Raw genomic sequence first — 20260 nt, forward strand, 5'->3', positions numbered from 1 at the left:
ATGTATGGTAAATAATATGTGTGTACGGGAACAGGCTAAAACAAAACCGCCGGTATAATCGGATTAGTCGGCGCAGATTCTACAGATATGTGGCTGTTTCAGAGTTTAATGAAGCTGATAGTAAACAGTCTCTTGTTTAGCTTCAGCAGACATGCACACAGACACAGTGCATGATACATTTATGACTAATAAAAGTATCAGGATGTTACCACACTCTGGAGAGTGTTTCAGCCTTATTAGAAGAACAAAATTGACAATCATCTCTCCGTTGTTGCAGCGACACAACACCAGCGGTCAGAGTACTTAATATTACTGTTGTTCTGTGGTTGCTGGTTCTTTAGTTTAAGTGTTATCATTTTATTTATGCAACGTTTATTTCACTGCTATACGGATATTTTCCCTGTAGATTTCCTCTGATTTTATCTTCCTTTCTTTTCTCTTGTCTTTCCTTTTGCTCCATTCTTATTCCGTTCCTTTCTTCATATCTTTCTTCTATGTGTGCTTCCATCTTTGCTTTTTCTTCATCTAATCTGAAAAACAAACTTTACTCTTCTTCACAATGAATGCTTTTACTTTAGATTTTCCTTGCTAAACTCATCATTTCTTTATTTTAATTTACACATTGCAGTTTGCAAAAATGATCTTACAGCTGCAGAACTTCTTTTACTTTTAAAGGTGCAGTGTGTAGAATTTGAACAGAAACGGACTTGGCAGAAATGAAGTATAATATTCATAAGTACGTTTTAATTAGTGTATAATCATCTGAAAATAAATTAGAATCATTATCCCTTTATATCTACATAGGGAGCAGGTCCCCTTCCACAGAGGCCCTCATGTTGTGCTTTAATTTTCTAAAATTAAAAGCGTAATAAAAACAAAAACAGGATTTTTAAGCCTTTTTCCACTTTTATTTGAATACAAATACAAATAATTTTGCTGCCTCAACAAATACAGACACAAATACAAATACTGGACTCTCTCCACATCCACAGTTTCTACAGTAGCTGAGAACGGACACACCAAACACCGGCTCTAGAGAGGGCCTTTTGCATTTTTTGCAAGTTTCGTGGCCACCGTAGATTCTCCTACACACTTGGAAGGTGAAGGTGAGGGGAGATGTATATCAATAGATGCCACTAGATCTTACAAACTTATCTTTAACATAGTAAAATTTAGTTTGCAAGACTGTTGGAATGAAGTACTTCCTCTGTGGTAGTGCTGATTTTACTTAACTGAAGGATTTGAGTTCTTCTTCCCCATGTTAAGACACATATGCACATGGTTGTGTGTATCATACTATATGCACATTGCTTTGTAGCCATTAAGATGCAGACAGGCTTGGATATTCATCTGCTGCAGACATACGAGCCGCTATATCGACTTACCTCAGGGGAGATTTATTTATGTCTGCAGTCGCTCTGCTTCCCGCAAGCAAGGTGCATCCAGAGAGGTTTCTGCCCTCCGTCGCATTAGAAAGCGCGTAACCCAAGCCAGGCACACACTCAGACACATGGATATACTTACACAAGTGCATACAGTATATATACGTATGTATTTTCCTTGCAGTGGCAGACTGGTGCAGTGTGGTCATCATCCAAAATAGTGACTGTTACCACTGCTGTCGACTGACTGTTTGTTAGTCCACTGCTTAAACAGGTGTATTGTAACACTTCAGCTGGGATAGAAAAGGTATTCTGTCCATCAAACTTATGATGTGCAGCCACAAAACTTCATTTTAAATTTGAGTGGAAATCCAAAAGTTTTCAAATATATCAAATATGTTTGGCTGAATTTGGGGGGAATCTGTAAACGTATAGAAGGTATGTGAAGGTGGAATCACAAAACATGACGTCTTGGATATGAATTATCTGCACATTAAGGGTTTTAATTGGAAACATCAGGGTTCAAGTGGTTAAAATGTTGTTATGTCATGAGGAAGCGTCGCCACTTTGTATGAGAGTTTTTGTTTTTAATGGGAATGAACAGTTTTCACTGAATCTTAGTTTATATTTGATCATTTGTGAAAGAAAGACAAGACATATCCATCCCAATATGTCATTTTGCAGGTATTAACCTGCATGTATATCCTTCTACTTTCTTATTTGCAAAGCAGATTTTTTGAATATTTTGAAACCTACATCCCTGTAATTAGAAGAATAATATGAAACTGTCAGCAGTAATTTGTATTACATCACACGAGTGCTCATGCATCCAGTTCATCACAACTAGTGGTCAAAAACTCCACATGGTACCTTTAACTCATAAATTAATATTCTAAAAAGTCCTTAAGTTAGTCCTTGTTAGTGCTTCCAAAAATCACAGATGCAAAAGTAAAATTGTTTTCTGGACTTACTACTATTATTACTGCATTACTACTAGTAGGTTAGGGAACATTAGGGACATTTTGTCCACCCCGATCTTCTCTGCTGTGAACTTTATGGCTCTACAACATTTTTTTCCTTTTCTCCTGACGATCAAGAGTCTTAAATTCTACAGCTGCTAAAAGGTTTTGTCACTTGAATATAAACATATATCGTTTTGAGGCATTTTCTAAAATGACTGATGCTGTCGTTCTTGGGGAGATAATCTCCAACACAGCATATTCTCAGTGACATTAGTTCCAGTTTCTACATATCCTTAAATAAAAATGTTATATTATATCCTACGTTTCTTTCCCAACAATAAATGATGGTCTCACCTATTTAATTGCACTTTGGCCCCACTTTTGGTCCTAATTCTGTGTATTTACTGATGAAAAAATAACATTTATTTTCATTCAAACAAAGCAGGAATATCATGTGAGATCAGTCTCAGAAAAACTGTCTCTTCACCCACAGATGGAAGCACAATAACACATCCTCAGTGCTGTAATTACACAGTTTGTCGCTGTGATACGATAAACTGAGGCCGGAAACAGCAGCAGCAGCAGCATCTTTTTCCCTTTCATGGCTGTTTCGCTCGTCTTTTTGGGCGAGACAGCAGGATGTGAGTCGACACTGTTTGACACTCTATCAGCTCATCATGTTAAAAAAAAAAAACGCCCTGACAGGACATCACAGCGCACAGTGCATCTGAATCAATATTAAGAGGATGAAGAGGATGGGACTCCAGCAAGATAACATAATTACTTCTTATTACTGCCGCATGTCACTGAATCACAAGCACACGAGAAAGCAGAAATCTAGTTACACCTCGTTAGCATCACACTCCCTTCATATTAAACATACAGCCTCGCCTCAACTCTCACACACTTTATTTTATTTACTGATAGTTGAGATGAATGCTTTTTAGTTTTTACATAACGTTAAGGTGCAATAAAAGCAAAAATAAGAACTTTATAGAATGATTGTAACATACTGAACGCAAATAAGAAAAAGAGAACGAGGGCAGCAGTGGTAAATGTTTGTCCTTGAGCAATCTGCTGTGTTATATTCACCTTAGTACAAATGAATAAGATACCATGGAAACCTTACAACAATATGACAGTGAGAAATAAAAATAAAAAGATTCTGCATTTTAACTTCATGAAAAGTCTTAATTGCAACAGAAAAATTTGGTAAAAAATGTTAAAAAGTTTGTTAAAAACTGTTTTGTATTCTCCATCACTCTCTCTTTACAGGGAATCTCTTAACTATTAAAGACCCTGGAAGAATGAATGCTGTGTTACTGTAAAACATCACCAGATAAATACAGCAGAGGGTGAGATGAAGTCATTATTGGTTATGTGAAAACTGAAGCTCTTGAATCACAAAAGAAAACCTTTGCACCTTTAAATCCCAATATTTTAGCTGAGTCATGATCTGATGACTGATGAATGTGACACTTCATGATACTTGCATGAATCATGATGTCATCTGATACCCATTTTTTAAGGGTAGTAAATCACTGACATTTCTCAAGACCTTCTAATATCTTCAGTAAAAACACTGCTATCATGTTTCTGTGTGTGTGTGTGTGTGTGTGTGTGTGTGTGTGTGTGTGTGTGTGTGTGTGTGTGCATGTGCGTAGACGGGTGAACGGTCCTCCTACACTTCCATGTACAGTAAATCCTTCCATCCTGACCTGTACACTAAGGTTAGTGTTTGCAGTGTAATAATGTGACGCTGTATTGATCCTAAAAAGGAAGTTCCTTTTCCTCTCAGCCTCAAGGGGGAGGTCAGAGGTCAGAGTTCAAGGTCAGCTCCATCATATGGCCGGACATCCTCTTACTGCAGCACCACAGCTCATGCTTACCTCATGTTAAGCCAGTCTTTGAATGCAATGAGTGAAATTGTAAATGTGCACTTTGAAGCGTGTGTTTCAGGATTTCGGCCACAGTCAGAATTTGTGGGCAAAATGTATCCACATTTTTGTGGTGAAAACAGGCAGGATGGAAATAATTTGGGCAGGGTTACAAACATAAGATTCTGCAGCTAACTTGGCAGACAGCAGTCTGACAAAAGCATCCAACAAGTTGAAAATGATGCACATTTTTATTGTGAGTAAGTAAGGAAGATTTGTTAAGGTTAAGAACAAATCGGGGCATCAACAAAATGCCTTTGAGAATAAACTTTGAGAATAACACTTTTAAAGGGGACATATCATGCTTTGTGTGATTTTCTGTTATTTTTCTACTGTTATGATGTCAGATGTCTATGTTAAACATCGTCAAAGTTCCAAACCTTTAGGTAAACGTATGTAAAAATGCTCCCTGCAAGTCAAAATCCAGGGCTTCAGCCTGCTCTGAATGCTATGTTTGTAATGTTATGTCTAATTCCTCCTCATGATGACGTCAGATTGTTCACACATTCCCACAAACGACCGTCCATTTCGTGACAAAGGGTGTTCATGTTGTCCACTCTTTGCAACAAATAAAAGGTTTATAACACACTATAATGTAATTGTAAGCAGATATAAGGATACTTTATTTATGTTAATTAAGACACAGTATTTGTCAACAATTATAACGTCTCCTCTGAAGACATATCTTATATTATTACAACTGTGTTTTACTACTTTCCTATTCAGTATCTGTTTATACAGCAGCCTCCACTTATGGGTTCCCACAGCAGGAGTTATAGTTGTTGACATCAATAAACACTTATATCAGTTAAAAGTTAAATTATAGTGCCTTATGAGCCATTTATTAACTGTTTATACTGCTTATAAATGCTAAATAGGGGACCTTAAAGTAAAATGGTACTATAAATGTACTATAAAATACTATAAAATAAGCCCATTCCTGATGAAACTCACTTTCATAACCACTGTCAGTGTCAGCAGCCAATTTTGTGCAACATAAGCACACTTGACCAACCGAGATACTCGGTGTAATGGAGGCCTTCATGGAGGAGTGTTGGTCTAACCAGGTCTTTCATAATTATACTTCAGCCAACTACCATTAGAAGATACGAGCCAAAAGAGCAGCTGTGTGGTTTGCTGAGTTGTGTTGTAAACCGCAGGCTGAGTATTGATTAACTGTAGATCTAATTTTGCACTTTTGGGAGCTCTTACAACTGTAGCATGACATCATATCCTGCTATAAACATTCATGATAGAGAAGTGATTTCAGTCACACCAACATTTACATGACCTCTGTTCAAAAGCATGAAAGAGAAGCTCCGACAGTTTTCCCTCCATGCACGTTGTCGGACACTGACGGACTGACCGTTAAAGAATCCCTGACAGCCTCTCTGTCTCTCTGCAGCTCACATCCTGCATGTCTCCTGACCTCTAATGCATGGAGGAGAGCGCAGGGGAGGGGATCGTTTGAAAAAAAAAGCTTGTATGTCTCTTGCTCGTCATGTAAACATTTGAAAACCCCACCGAAAATCAATAGCAGAGAGGAGAAATTCCAGTAATTCTGCATCTGTGCAAACGGCTTGTCTTACAGCGGATGACACAGACACATTATTATACAGAGCCATTAAACATGGTCAGGATGTACATGTACGTTTTAATCAATCTGATATGGCCTAAATTTGCTGTTTGATTAAGTGAAATCATGTTTAAAAATCTGTTTAGATTTGTAGCAGTTGCACTCTTAAAGCTGCCTTAATCAATATCTTTTTCTGTAAAGAATGAATGAAATGACTTTGTAATGTGAGAGTCACTTGTACTGACAAGTCTACAGAGAATCATCACCAATTCTGCATCTGTACAGCACTTTTAAGCCTCTTTTGGTTCATTGTTTAGGTTTTATGGCACTTTTACTGTTTGGTTCAGTCTCAGTGTTCCAATAAACCTCATTTCCAGCAGCAGGCAAACCCGCTGTGCACCACCTGTCCACCACCAGACAAAGTTAGTGACTAGTGGAACATTTAGCAGCCAGATATTCATCTCAGGAGTTTGTAGAGACCAAACCAGAGCTAAAAGGAGAGTGAATATTGAATTTGAAATAGAAAATCACCACCCTTATCCTTTAATAATACCAAAGTTGCCATGTACAGATACTGTAGAAAGCAAGATCTTTTTTAAAAAAAAATGTCACTGAACGTAATCTGGGATTTTACAGAATCGTCCAATATTGACATTCTTGTCTGGCGATAGGATTGTTCTTTTTCAGTCAGGAGAAATCAGTTGCTGTTCATAAGTTCAAACTTGTGAAGTCAAACATGTTTATGAGATGAGGTTTTATGCATTTTTGCCTTTTCCCAGGAAATCCAAAATCATTAATGACTGCAATAGTTTTCACAGAATAAAGTTGTTATGGCTAACAAGTCCAAGAGGGAGTGATATATAGCACAACAAATGTTCCTGTGCGTTGCAGCTCTGTAATTATGTTACAAAATTAAAATTGCAAAGACTTAAAAGATACTGAAAACATGGTCCATGAAACCTTTTTATTGATTCAGACATTTTTGAGTCGTCAAAGCAGGAAAAGTACAGGTGGGATTAATAACTTTATGTTTTCGGTCTCTGGAGAGTAGTTCTGTGTAAGGCAGGCGCCACTCAACATGCGCAGGGACAAAGTTTCATTTACAGAGCTTTGCTAGCTTGTTGTGCTACATATCACAACCTCTTGACTATGTACTACATAATAACTGTAGAGTCTGACTTACACAGAACTACTCTCCGACGACTGAAAACATGATTAGTTATTAGTCTTTGAAGCCGTTTCTAAACAAACTAACATGACCAAACTCTTCACATGTCACCCAGTGCAGCTCATTGATGTGTTTTTGGAAAAACTATGGAGGAACAACAGAGGAATAAGATATATCAGGACACACACAACACTTGTAAGTAGATCAGTTCATTGTTGGTTTGGCTCTGCCAATGACATTTGTTGACAATAAGAAAAATCTAGAAAATGATCAGCCTTATCCTTTGAGATTAAGCAAATATCATGATTATGGCAAGAACTCTGGTTTTTATTGGGATTGCATATAGTTGCCATCAGAATAATTTGTTAAGTAAGTTAGTAATAACAGATTTATTCATACAGCACTTTTCAGTACAAAAGATACAAAGTGCTTTGTGTGACAAGCACCAAGCAAAGCATTAGCTACTGTCCAAAAATCTAATTATCGATCTAGAATACAAATGTTTAGTGAGAAAATAATGCAATAGAGCAAAGATGGAATTTCTCTCATTTGTTAGAGGGCATCAGGAAACTGTTTATTATCACTGTTTCCACTCTTGACTCACCCTCAGCTGTTTGCATCTGTCATCACAGCAGCAGCGACTTCACCATCTCTACTGCTGCTGGAGCTCAGAGTGTGTTGAGTTTGGAGGCGATTGGGATGTTTCTGGTAGCAGCAGTTTATTCTTTGACGAAAACAGGTGGCAACAAAGCTTTTAGCTTTCCTCTCTCGGTTCTGGTTACATTTAAAACAGTCTGGTTTCTCTGCTTTTTGGTGGATTGATCAGCAAGAATCAATCATTTATTAAGCTAAATGACCTTTTATTTAAGGCTATCACCATCACCAAGATAAAAATATATCAATACATTACCCAAATGGACTCTAAAAAAAAGCCCGTCCCCTGGGAAAAAAAATTGTGTTGAAGTAATATAGTCCAATAAGATTTACATATCATTATAGCTTGTAAAATATCAACATTTATAAGGCAAATTTACCACATCCTAAAGATCATATCACATGTGATGATGCATATCACTGAGTCTGTTTTTAATTGTGTTGCAGTTTAAAATTTGATCTGATGTTTTTTCACTAAATGAAGGGCTTATAGTTAAATGCACGTTTGTAAGGACTCCTTTGTTCACTATAATATAGTATATTGCAGTATTTAGGTGTTTTGAAAATGAATGCATGCTCTCCTTATATATCACATGGTCCAGAAGCTCTGTCATTTATTAAACTAAATAACCTGACCATTTTTCACTATTTAAGGCTATCACCAAGATAAAAATATATCAAAACATTACCCAAATGTATTTGTGTGAAAGTAATATAGTCTGTGATATCCAATAACATTTATATATCATTATAGCTTGTAAAATATCAACATTTATAAGGCAAATTTACCACATCCTAAAGATCATATCACATGTAATGATGCACATCACTGAGTCTGTTTTTTCACTAAATGAAGGGCTTATAGTTAAATGCACATTTGTCAGGACTTCTTTGTTCGCTATAATATAGTATATTGTAGTATGTAGGTTAATGAAAATGCATGCATGCTCTTTGTCTTGCATATCACATGGTCCACCGCTGTGAGGATGCACACCTGATGCTCTGTCGTGCTGGTAAACTCCCCCGCTGCCATCAGCACGTCTATGAGCAGAGGCTACAAGCTGTTAATCACCACTAAAACCATTACCTATACTGTATATGTTGGCAGCAGGTGGTTATCTCCCATCTGTAATCTGCAGGCCAGTAGTCATCAGCATGTTGAAGATATAAAGAGATAGTAAGCTAGAGATGATGATTACTGTCCCCAGGTGGTAGACGTTTCAACCTTTAAAAAAATTACTATTACAGGAATGTAAAATAAGAGGGAATCAGCTTTAATGTTGTTTGATCTGATGAATTTTGTTGCCATCTGCTCAGAAAAAGGCTGGAGGTGCAGAACAGGAAGCAGGAACATTTACTTCTATTCACACAAACTTGTAAAACAATTTTGCATATACTCCAAGAACAATATTTCCTCCTTAAAAGTTACTAAAAATGCACTGCTGGTGTTAATATTGAATATATTTCAGATGTTATTTCACATAAAGCGGTTCCACGTGTACCTTAGTGCAGGAACTGTGTTTGTCAGCTGTATCCAGTAGATGGCAGCAGTGAGACGTGACTGAACTCTGGCTGATGAATGACACCAAAAGGTTTCTATCCTCTTAAATGCTGACAGAGTTAGATATGTGATTAGCTCTGCCCATATGTTTATTCTTTAATATACTGTCATTCGTTAAATGGCTTTAAAGACTGTTGTGTCGTGTTTTAAAGCTGCAGCCTCACAAAAATGCTTTAATATGCACATTTTTAACATTGTAATACTCACATTACAAATAATCTCTTAGCATAATGCGGGATATTAAATAATCACAGGATGAAAGGAACTTTTGATTTGACGTTCACTAATTCTTAAAGTCTTAAGTCTTAAATGGGCCTTTTTCATCAAGTATAAAAAGGGGTAGAATAAAGAACTTTGAGGGATAAAACAACTAAATTTGACACTTAAATGACCATTAAGTGAAACATTAAATGTTGTTTATGATCATCAGTCTGCTCTGACATTAATGATTAAGTCATAGGGATCCTAAATTAAGATTTATTAAAGGAACCTCTCCTCAATCTTGGAGATTAAAGGACATTTCAGGCGTTAATTTCTCAGATTTTCAACATGTTGTCGTTATAAATAATTCATAAAGATGATGATAATGAGCAGTTACTGACAGCTGGGACATCACAGAGTTAAACTGTTGAAGATAAAAACAATAAAACATCACCAAAAATGGTGCTTGCACTCTTGGCTTATTAGAGTCTTGAAAGATATGCAATAAATATTCACATTTTGGTTTATTTTTGATTAAAAAAAAAAAAAGAACCACATATGGTCATGCACTGTAAATCTGAACATAATTCAAACAGGAAAAGTCAGGAAACAATCATCATGCAGCCTCAGTTGCACTAGAGCGAAGCAGCTGCTGTGAAGTCATTATGCTCGTGTGCAAAACAAAGCAAAACAACTTCAAATATGTAGTTCAGCTGGTGAGAGTCTGGAAAGAGGCATCGGTTGTTGTGTATAGAAAAACCCGCCTCCCAAAAAACAGCCTCCAACTAAACTTCACACATTCACTTTTTTTTGGCCACTTAGCTGCTTTACCCCCTATTTATGCACTTACAACTTCTGAAAAACAAGGGGCAATCAAAAATTCATAAGAGCTGTTTTTGTGCATAGCTAACTTAGGAAAACAACAAACAAAACGCACATTTTAAAGGATTTATGACTCTGCATGACTGTGTGGGAATACTTTGCCAGCTCTCCACCTCCACTGACCGAGAACAAACCTCACACCTACTCATAACCGAGCTGTTTCTACCAGTTTCATCATATATTCTACACTTCGACACAAAGTAAAAGTTGAAACTGGATTTGTTCATCCTGAAAAACGAGCTGCTAGGTAAAAACAACCTGTAAATGAGGTGTCAGTTACAATCGATGGAGTAATTCAGTACAGATCAAGATGGAAGCTGCTTATATTGTTCATTCATTCATCATGTTCTATTCCCATTTATTCTTTTGAACACATACAGGGGGAGTTAGAGCCAGTCCCAGCATGCAATGGGGGGTGGGGGCAAGGAAGGAAAGAAAACACTTGTGCACTGCATGGTGACCACATTGCATCTTCAAAACTCTTCAATCCACCTGCGCTGTGTGTCTTTGAAGTTTGAAAAAAAAGGCCAACAGAAGGACAAATGCCTGCAGAAAAGACCAGAATAAACTCAGTACTCTGTAAAGTGAGTAAACCACCCACAGCCTTCATGTTTATACTAAAGCCAATAATGATTGAAAATGTGTCTCTTAGTTTTTCACTCAGTTTTTGAAGAGAAAAAACAAATCATTAGCACACATTTTGAATTTTGGGTGCAGCAGATCTTAAACACGGGTATTTTTACAACAGCACAGCGTTACAATCATCTTCTTCCTTGTTTAGACATTTCTATTTGACTCATCTTCATGTGGGTAGTTCAGGTGCTTTTTGAGTTTATTTGGGTTTTGCTCTTTCAGTTCACGTCCAAAAACGCAGAGGCCATTAAACACCTACTTACTGTTGTTACTGTATCTAGTTTGCATTAAGATTAGTCTCAAAGACTGAATAAATGAATATTTATGACCAATTCATGCTATATTGTCATCTGAGTCACCTATTTGTATGGACATTTAAAGCTTAAAACATTAGCATTTTTATATTTACATTTTTATATGAATGAATGACAACCCACAGAGAAAATTCAGATTTCTTAGCAGGCAGCAAGAAACCTCTGTTAAACCCACTATATGCTATTTTCCCAGCACCAAGTTAGCAATTAGCTGCTGAAGAAAACGGAGCATTTAGCAGTTTAGGAGCGAGATATTTCCCTCTATTTGACATCTTTTAACTCATCTTCATGTGGGGTAGTTCAGGTGCTTTTTGAGTTTATTTGGGTTTTGCTCTTTCAGTTCACGTCCAAACTACTTACTGTTGTGACTGTATCTAGTTTTATGTTTAGATCAGTGTCTAAACGTTAGCACATTAGCCTTATCAAAGTGTTTCATCTACTAGAAATCGGACAAATAAGCCATTGCTACATTGTCATCTGGGTCACCTATTTGTCTGGACATTTAAAGCTAAAATATTAGCATTTTTATATTTATGTTTTTATATGAATGAATGACAACTTGCAGAGAAATATCAGATTTCTTAGCCTCTTTTAGCAGGCAACAAGAAAGCTCTGTTTAATCCACTATATGCTAAGTTAGCGGCTAGCTGGTGAGGAAAGGGGAGCATTTAGCAGCTTAGGAGCGAGATATTTCCCTCAGGAGTTGGTGGAGACCAAAACAGAGCTAAAAGAAGAGAGATTTCTGTCCTTACATTTGTCAGATGGACACAAACAGGACTTTAAATTAATGCTCTGTCTCTGCTGGATGTGTAAAATAAGGGACTGTTCACTAACACATTCACCAATTTTTATGAGATGATAATATATCAGAAGCTTATGTTTTTCAGCTTCTTACAGCGTTTTCATCACCTTGAATCCTTTGAAAAGATGACATGACTCTGACAGTTTTCTACTTCAATTAGCTGAACTACAGAAGAATTATTTTTCATGTTCCCATATAGATTATTTGAGTACAGTCTCAAATTTTCAAAGACATCCTCTTTAATAACTTCCTCTTTTCCCCTCACTCACACCTGCACTCTGCCAGTAATATTATCATTACCACCATCAGGATTATTACACTTTCTGTTGCTTGTGATTTATGCCATTATGTTTTGTTCTCTCTTCTGGGTCTGATGAGAGAAGTAAAAGCGTTTTTATGTTTTTACTTCTCTGTAGAAATGAAAGGATTTTATTAAGTCCCATATGATTCTCAACCCAAGACGTGATTTCATGTCTTCTCTTTTCATCTTTCAAGTGTTTTTGATTTTTTTTATCCTTTGTGAAATGAGTTTAGCATCTTGGGGGAAAAGTAACGGGCACACAGTTTTTCATTTTCTTCAAAATATTTTATCTTATCTGAATCATTCAGTTTAATTAAATCATTTCAAGGATTAAAAAGTTCATTATTTATACAAATCAACAAATAAATTATCATGATTTCACATTGTGAAGATTCTCAGGCTGCCACAAATGTTTGTATTTTTTTGTCATTGCTGGAAAATTGATCAAATCTTTACTTGAAACTCATGTGAGCTGAACATTACAAGTCGCCCTAGAGATGTTCTTTTTAATGCTTTCTATTACCAAGTTTCTGTTGATGCAAACACGTCTGACAGCATGTTAACATATTATAACACAGGCCTCATATCTAACACATACAACAGTACATTCTAAAAACACTGGCAGCAAAGAACAAGAGAAGCACAGATACATTTTCCCACCGTGGCACAGCTTCAAAAATGACATAGCTCATTTTTTTGAGTGGGATTTTTTGGATGAGATCCCATCTCATACTTTCATTTCTTGGAGATCAAATGCAATTTGCTCCTCACTAATGATCTCTATGACATCTATTAATAACCTAAAGTGTCAAGTAGACCAATATCTCTTCCAACTTTCCCCTTTTCAGCCTCCATATGATTTATTCTCTTATGGAGGTCGATCTGGGTCACGATGTATGGATGCAATGTGTTAAAATGTTCTTGCAGCGTCACTTTTTAATTTTTTTGTGCATTGCAGAGCCCTTTGTACTGTTATTTTTGCTTGAAATAACTGCATCATCATCATATACCCATTCTCTTACCCATTGTGACTCAACTGTCAAGGAAATTGCACACAAACCTTCATTTAAAGTCATTACTGCACAGAAACTAACACATTCTTTTTAAAAACTCCCTATGAAAATGTGCATTACGAAACAAAATGCAGCCCTATAAAGCACACTGAAGCTGGAGCAGCACCTACTTTATGATATCAGGGATCCAGGCTGATACTAAAAATGCTGAAAGCTCACATTCAGAGAGGAAACAGCAGCTCAGAGAGCTGAATGTGGAGGCAGTTGCCTGCTCTGTTCAAGGTGTGGTCAGACTGTTTGATTGCAGTGGATGCTAATTTTTCCTGGACTGCATCAAACGACAATCATGGTTAAACAATCACGTTTAAAGAAGCGTCATTATTCCTCCACAGAATGAAAATCAGTAGATTTTTTGGCCACTTGGGGACAGAAAAACTCCACAACAAGCTGAAAAACACAGATCTCTGATATATGATCATCTTATAAAGGTACTACAGCTAAAGACAAGAAGAAATGCATCTTTTTCATTTGGATTCAGCCAAAAAAATATGTTTTTTAGTCTGTATTGTTTTACGATGCTGTTGATACATGTGGTATTTGGTCCATTGTCCAGTCTGAGCCATTGATTTAAGTCGGTATACTGTAAGTGGAACATCCCCTTTTTGTGTGGGCCGAATTGTATGCGGAGTGGAAACCATGTCCAATCGGCTGCTGGCATTGTGTCGGTCAGATTTCACAGAGTATCCAACCAGTTCGAATTAGTGTCAGTGTAAAAAATGCCACTTATGAGCTGACTTTTATTAAAAAAAGGACATTTTGAAAATACATTTGCTGTGATGAAAGACCAACTTTAACCATAAAATTCTAAATAATCATAAAAAACGGATGGTATCATTGGTACATTTTTACATTTTCTGTCCCTTCGGAACTCACAAGACAATCGTTTGAAGAGAAAGTTCGTACAGAGGAGAAAAATAGGATTAATTGCAAATCATAAAGCATTTATTTGTGGATAAAAAACCAGCATGCAAGTCGAAAGCGTGTTCATCTTGTTGGTTTATAGTGAACTGTATTACAGAATGACTGTTTATCATAATCAGAGTGAGAAACAGGTTTGTTGAGTTGGTGTTGTGTAAAAGAAAACACAAGCACCTATTATATCCAACGTAAGAAAAAATACAACAACCACAAAAGTCAGGTGATCATAAATAATATAAATAAATTGTTTACAATAAATGAATATGTAAAAACATTTTATATATAGTAAATATATGAGTGAAAAGAGCTGTTGATGCTTCAATATTAACAACCTAATGATGTCATACATAATAATATATGAGTCATATCTTTTACTGCAATACTTTAACTACATTTTGCTGCTAATACTTTCTAATACTAGTACTTTCATGCAGGACTTTTACTTATAATTGAGTATTTTTTTTTTTAATTTTTTTATATTGCTGTATTGATACTTTAATGAAGTAAAGGATCTTCCACTACTGAATATAATAATAGAGAGTAGTGTCAGCATCAGGTGGATTATAAAGGACCCATCCTGTTGGAAGAGGCTGGCTGTGATGTAAAACTGCCACACACACACACACACACACACACACACACACACACACACACATATACATATGTGTGTGTGTGTGTGTGTGTGTGTCTGCGGGGGACGGCGGACTCCCATCACAACCAAGATGGCGGCGGAGCGGACAGCCGGCTCGGCTCGATGACTGACAGAAGACGCCTCGCCTGGTTGAACAGCTAACGGTCACATTCAGAGAGAGCGAGAGAGACGGAGAGAGAGAAAAATAATAATAATAATAACAAGAAGAAATAAAAAAACAACAGAATCGCACACAGACAGACTGACAGGGTCACCTCACCTCCTTCTGGGCGCTGTAATGCAACAACACCGGTAGTCGAAGTTGTGTGTGTGTGTGAGAGAGAGAGGACTAATTTACCGTTCACAACCGGGGGTAAGTACGAAATGATGAACCGTTACTAGTGACTGACCGCCTGGTCGGGGAGGGATTTACCGGCTAGAACAAGCCAGAAATCCCCGTGTGTGCTAGCTCTGTCACCGTTATGTGTGCTGTCGTGTTTGTTTACATTTGTTTTGTGGTAACAAATTACCGCTAATGACAATTCTGACCTCGTCGCATTTGTTTGTTGTTTTTTTTTAACAGCTCATTCCTGCAGCTAAGTATGTGCTACAGGTTGTTTGCAATCAACGCTAATTTGTGTATATTTGGCCACCTGTCCTGTGTGTAAATGTGTCACTAGTCACACCACATTAAAGCCTTTCGGGTCATCCGGTGATATATACATGTCTGTTTTATCCACTAGCTCTAAACTAGTCATTTAAGAGCTATAAATAACTCAAAACACTACCCTTCTCTCCGTATACAACCCCTTGCTTGCCTGAGGATATTTTAGGTTTGTTCAGTTAACCTTTCAGCAATGACACAATACATGTCTTTGTTTTGTGACTGTAAGACTGTCAGTGGTTTTCATGGGTTTTTTTTTTTTTTTTTTTTTTAAAGCTGTCTGGTGGTGGTGGTGGTGGTGGTGGTGGTGATGGTGGTGTAGCAGCTCAGGGCAGAGAGTTCGTCACTAGGGGAGGGAAGGGGGGGAAAGATGTTGAGTGTGTGCTAATCCAGCCTTGCATAAATGATATCCAAATTTGAAGGAATCTGTTCATGATATTGTCATGCATCACTGCAGATATGTCTGAGAAATACTGCAAGTGCAAGGCTGAATAAGCTGAGCTGCAGGGGGGAGTTAAGGGATTGATACAGACAGTGCTTATCTGTTTTCTTATCAATATTCCTGCTTAATTTTAATGGGGTTATGTTTATAATTATGTGCAAAAGTGCTTAAAGGATAAAGGCTGGTGATTTTTCTATGTTTTTTCTTATTGTCAACTAATCTCATGTGCAGAGCCAAACCAACAATGAATTGATCTACTTGTAAGTATTGTTTGTGTATCCAAAGCCTGATATATCTTATTCCTCTGTGCTGTAATCCTCAGTTGTTGTCCAAAAACTAACGTCAGTGAACCACACAGCTGCACTGGGTGACATGTTCCTTTTGTTACAAAGAGTTTGGCCACATTAGTTTGTGTAGAAATGGCTCCAAAGATCAATAACAAACATGTTTTCAGTCTCCTGAGAGTAGTTCTGTGTAAGGCAGAAATCTTAAATGTACAACGTAGTGCAAAGGCAAGAAGTTGTGGCGCAACAAGCTAGCGAAGCACTGTAAACAGAACCACATTCCCACACATGCTCAGTAGAGTCTGTCTTACATAGAACTACTCTCCAGAGACTGAAAACATGATCGCTGTTAAAAGTCTTTGAAGCTGTTTCTAAACAAACTAACGTGCCTGTAATCTTCATGGAGCATGTCACCGAGTGCAGCTGTTTGGCTCATTGATGTGTTTTTAATAGTTTCTGGACAACAACAGAGGTCCACAACACAGAGGAATAAGCTGTATCAGGCTGTGGATACACACGCAATACTTAGTAGTAAGAAAGCAGGATCAAGTCATTGTTGGAGATTTGTTGCCCATAAGAAGAACATAGAAATTCGCCAGCCATTTCCTTTAATGAGCTTTTAGATTAATTATTTTTAGTAAGGTTATAATGGAATAAGCTACTGTTGATTCACCAGGAGGAAGCGAGAATAATCTAGACTCATCTATCTTACACGTGGTTGATACAGGAAAAACAACAATCCTTCCTCCCCCAGACGGAGGCTCATGTGTTGAGAGCAGTGACTCAATAAATGTGTGCAGGGAGTTAGCTACTTCAAAAGCAGGTATCACATCAGATGTAATAACGCCTGACGTTAGCTAAAGCCAACATTTATGTTTAAACATTTTAAGGCTGACTCGTTGCCTTATTCAGGGCACGTTCGCTAAACTCGACCCCGGGTGAGTGGACTAACTACCAATGAAGCAGCAGAAAATCCAAAACACTTCCTATATATATATATACATATATATGACATATTGTTCCAGTCGGTCAGCAGAGTCATCTCTGTTACACTCAAAAAGCTTTATCTGTGTGTTTTGTTTCGCTTTGGTACAGTTAGCCCACTCTGTAGAGCATGTCTGCTACACAGTCTCCAGAATGTAAACACACCCACGAATATAATTGCACACCACTAATGAGTGCATCATCACTAGAGGACAGCTACATGTAGGAAAAAGAGTTCATCTAACAGTAGGTGAAGTGAAAATACCCTTATACGTCAAAGTAATTAATGACTTTCCTATAAAGAGAGCAGCACAGACTGCTGCAGGAGCTCATCAGTATGCCGGTTCTGACCAATCAGGAGCCGGTACCAATTCAGTACACATTCATAGAGGGTGTGAACATACCAGCAGTCAAGCCATGGCTGCAGTGGGGAGATTTACTTTCCAAAAATTCCCCTCATATCATTTAGTGGTGTCGCACAGGACAGGCAAGTCTGGTCAAATCACACATGTGACAGAAATACTTTCAAGCCTGTCATTTGAAAAACCGCAGCTCTACATACCAGAAAGGTAACCTGCACTGTAACTTCATACATCCTCTGCCTGCTCTGTTGCTTTCTTTTTTCATTCAAGTATTTCACATATCATGGAGTTTCTCATGTCCAGAGACCTGAGATGTGTTGTTGTGTGTACATGATGGACGGTATGTTTGTGTTTTGTCTTATTGCCTTGTCTGTTCTTGTTCGGAGGGCAGATGAGCCGCTGTGTTGGAATGCCAGAGAGGAAAAAGAGTCGAAACGAAGGCACTGTCGTCTCGCTAAATGTGAGCCAGGCTTTTGGGGAGGGTGGGGGGGTGGGGGGCTAGTGTTGGGATGTGTAGTCTTGTGCAGGTCCAAGAAGAGGATTTACAGCAGGGAGTAAAAGATGAAAGCACTAGACAGCTCGGTGGTGGCTGCTTAGCTGATTGAAGACTTCAGGTACACTCAGTAACCCTGGTTCCTCTTATCCTGACACCAGCCTCAGGGTTAATGCTTACAGTCCACATATAACCGAGACCGAGTGTCCCCCCTTTCAATGGCAGTGATGGTTTTAATACCTGAGGCATAAGGTGCATGGTATTCCCATCATCTTGTGTTTAGTGAGTCCCGCTTCATAGAGCCGTCACCCTTCTCATGCTTGAGGAATGTTCATGTATTTCTGCAGAACATTCACTTAAACTTCTTTAATGTTTCATTGTTTCCTTCCAAAGTATTTCTCTGGTTTTTGGAGCTAACTACGGATGATCCTGGAGATTCACTGGGCACTCTCAACTCTGTTAAGCTAGTCTGGTGTTCACATAACATAAAGGAAAAAAACACTGCTTAGTTCATCTCTTTTTTTGTAATGAAGCTGTAGTAAAGATGTGAAGACACTGATTTTTTTCCCTCTCACTAGCAGTGATGCAGGTTGAAGTGTTTTGATGTGGAGGCTGCAGGCTACAGCAGCTTACAGCCTATTCCAGCTGTCATAAAGATTAGGTTACACTATAGCCAAGCTAATGATAAGGAATGTTATCACCTCATTTAAATTCTTTTTGTACCTCCGTCTCTATCTATCTCTGTGTACCTCCATTCCTCCAAGGACATGGAACAACAATTTTTACACTGATGCTTTATTCGTGTCTGCAGGTTATTAATGATTCCTTATATTTGAACATAATACTTTTCAACAACAATGTGCGCTGATTTATACAAAGGAGGGGAGTAATAGAGATGATGACAGCACAGAAAAACAACACAGCAGCAAGAGGATGTAGCTGCTGGAAATGAGTGACAGCGACGCTCTTTGGCATCTATTTCCTGCTCTCGTGAGTGATCAGATCGGTCCGTGTGTGTTTCTCTGATTTCTGTACGGTTGTTGAAAGATGCTCTATCCGTTTGAGTCCGATGGACTAATACCATTCTTTGTTTTACATCAGTGAAACATTTTTTGTTAAACTTCAATAGCTGGAGACTCTTGGACACGATGTAACATTAATTACATCTCGTCAATATACAAACAAAATATACCCAGAACATCATCAGCACATGCTTTTATGTTGCTCTTTTTTATCCTTAAGGGATATGAATAATAAACAACTTGGGTGTTGTTTTTCTTGTCTTTAGTTGAGATTTGTTCACATAGAAATATTTATACTGAAATGTTCGAGCCCACTTGAATCACATATTTGGATCCAGCTGACAGTTGCTTTTTTAAAGCCTTTTGGGTATATCACCGCTCAGATACTTTGGTTTCAGTACAAACACTAAAAGAAAAAAGAAAAAAACAACAAAAACTTTCTGTACTTAGTATGAGTTTAAATAATCTTTTCCATGAAAACCTTCTTCTCTGTTTTACAAGTCAAACTTCTCAAATGCTTCATTGTTTGATGTTTTTTGTACACTGTGTACAGGAAACCTTGCTTAAATTAAAGTATAAATTACCAGAATTATGATACATGTCGCTACAGGCATGACTATAATGATACTAGAAGTACTGAGGCTTGATACCTAGTTCTCCTTCACAGCAGATTATGCCATAAACTTAATATTTTAGTAGCAAGATTTGTTGGATACAGATCTGATTATGTATGGCGGCTGGAAAAGGAGAACAAAGTAAGAATTTCACTGTACAGAGCGACCGACTGTTCTCTGCGCATATGTCAATAAAGATTTAATGTTTCAGTGATGCGAAGAATTCTTCGATAAAAGCAGGACTTTGTGTCAGACTGAAGGTTACAGCACAGCGTCGTCTCTGTTTTTTATGCAAAACGCGGCCAAAAGAAGAAGAAGAAGAAGAAGAAGACGCTGTACTACTACAAAAAGAAAAAAGCTGCTATAGATTTGCATGCAGAACAACGGAGAACGGGATTAC

At 37.6% G+C, this 20260-nt stretch overlaps 1 protein-coding gene across 5 annotated transcripts in view; it reads left to right on the forward strand.

Moving 5' to 3' along the window:
- The first annotated feature begins 15095 nt into the window (after nucleotides 1–15095).
- Nucleotides 15096–20260, forward strand: part of LOC137200310 (C-myc promoter-binding protein-like) — an 83666-nt gene continuing 78501 nt past the window's right edge. For 4 of the 5 annotated variants that reach the window (XM_067615063.1, XM_067615233.1, XM_067615148.1 and 1 more), the window contains exon 1: nucleotides 15951–18191. In XM_067615063.1, the coding sequence (XP_067471164.1) occupies nucleotides 18044–18191 (148 nt within the window). In that variant the 5' untranslated portion in view covers nucleotides 15951–18043. Of the gene's footprint in view, nucleotides 15369–15950; nucleotides 18192–20260 lie in introns of those variants that run through there. The other variant, XM_067615323.1, reaches the window with a different exon arrangement.

This window comes from Thunnus thynnus, chromosome 1, assembly GCF_963924715.1.
Source record: "Thunnus thynnus chromosome 1, fThuThy2.1, whole genome shotgun sequence".
Lineage (NCBI taxonomy): Eukaryota > Metazoa > Chordata > Actinopteri > Scombriformes > Scombridae > Thunnus > Thunnus thynnus.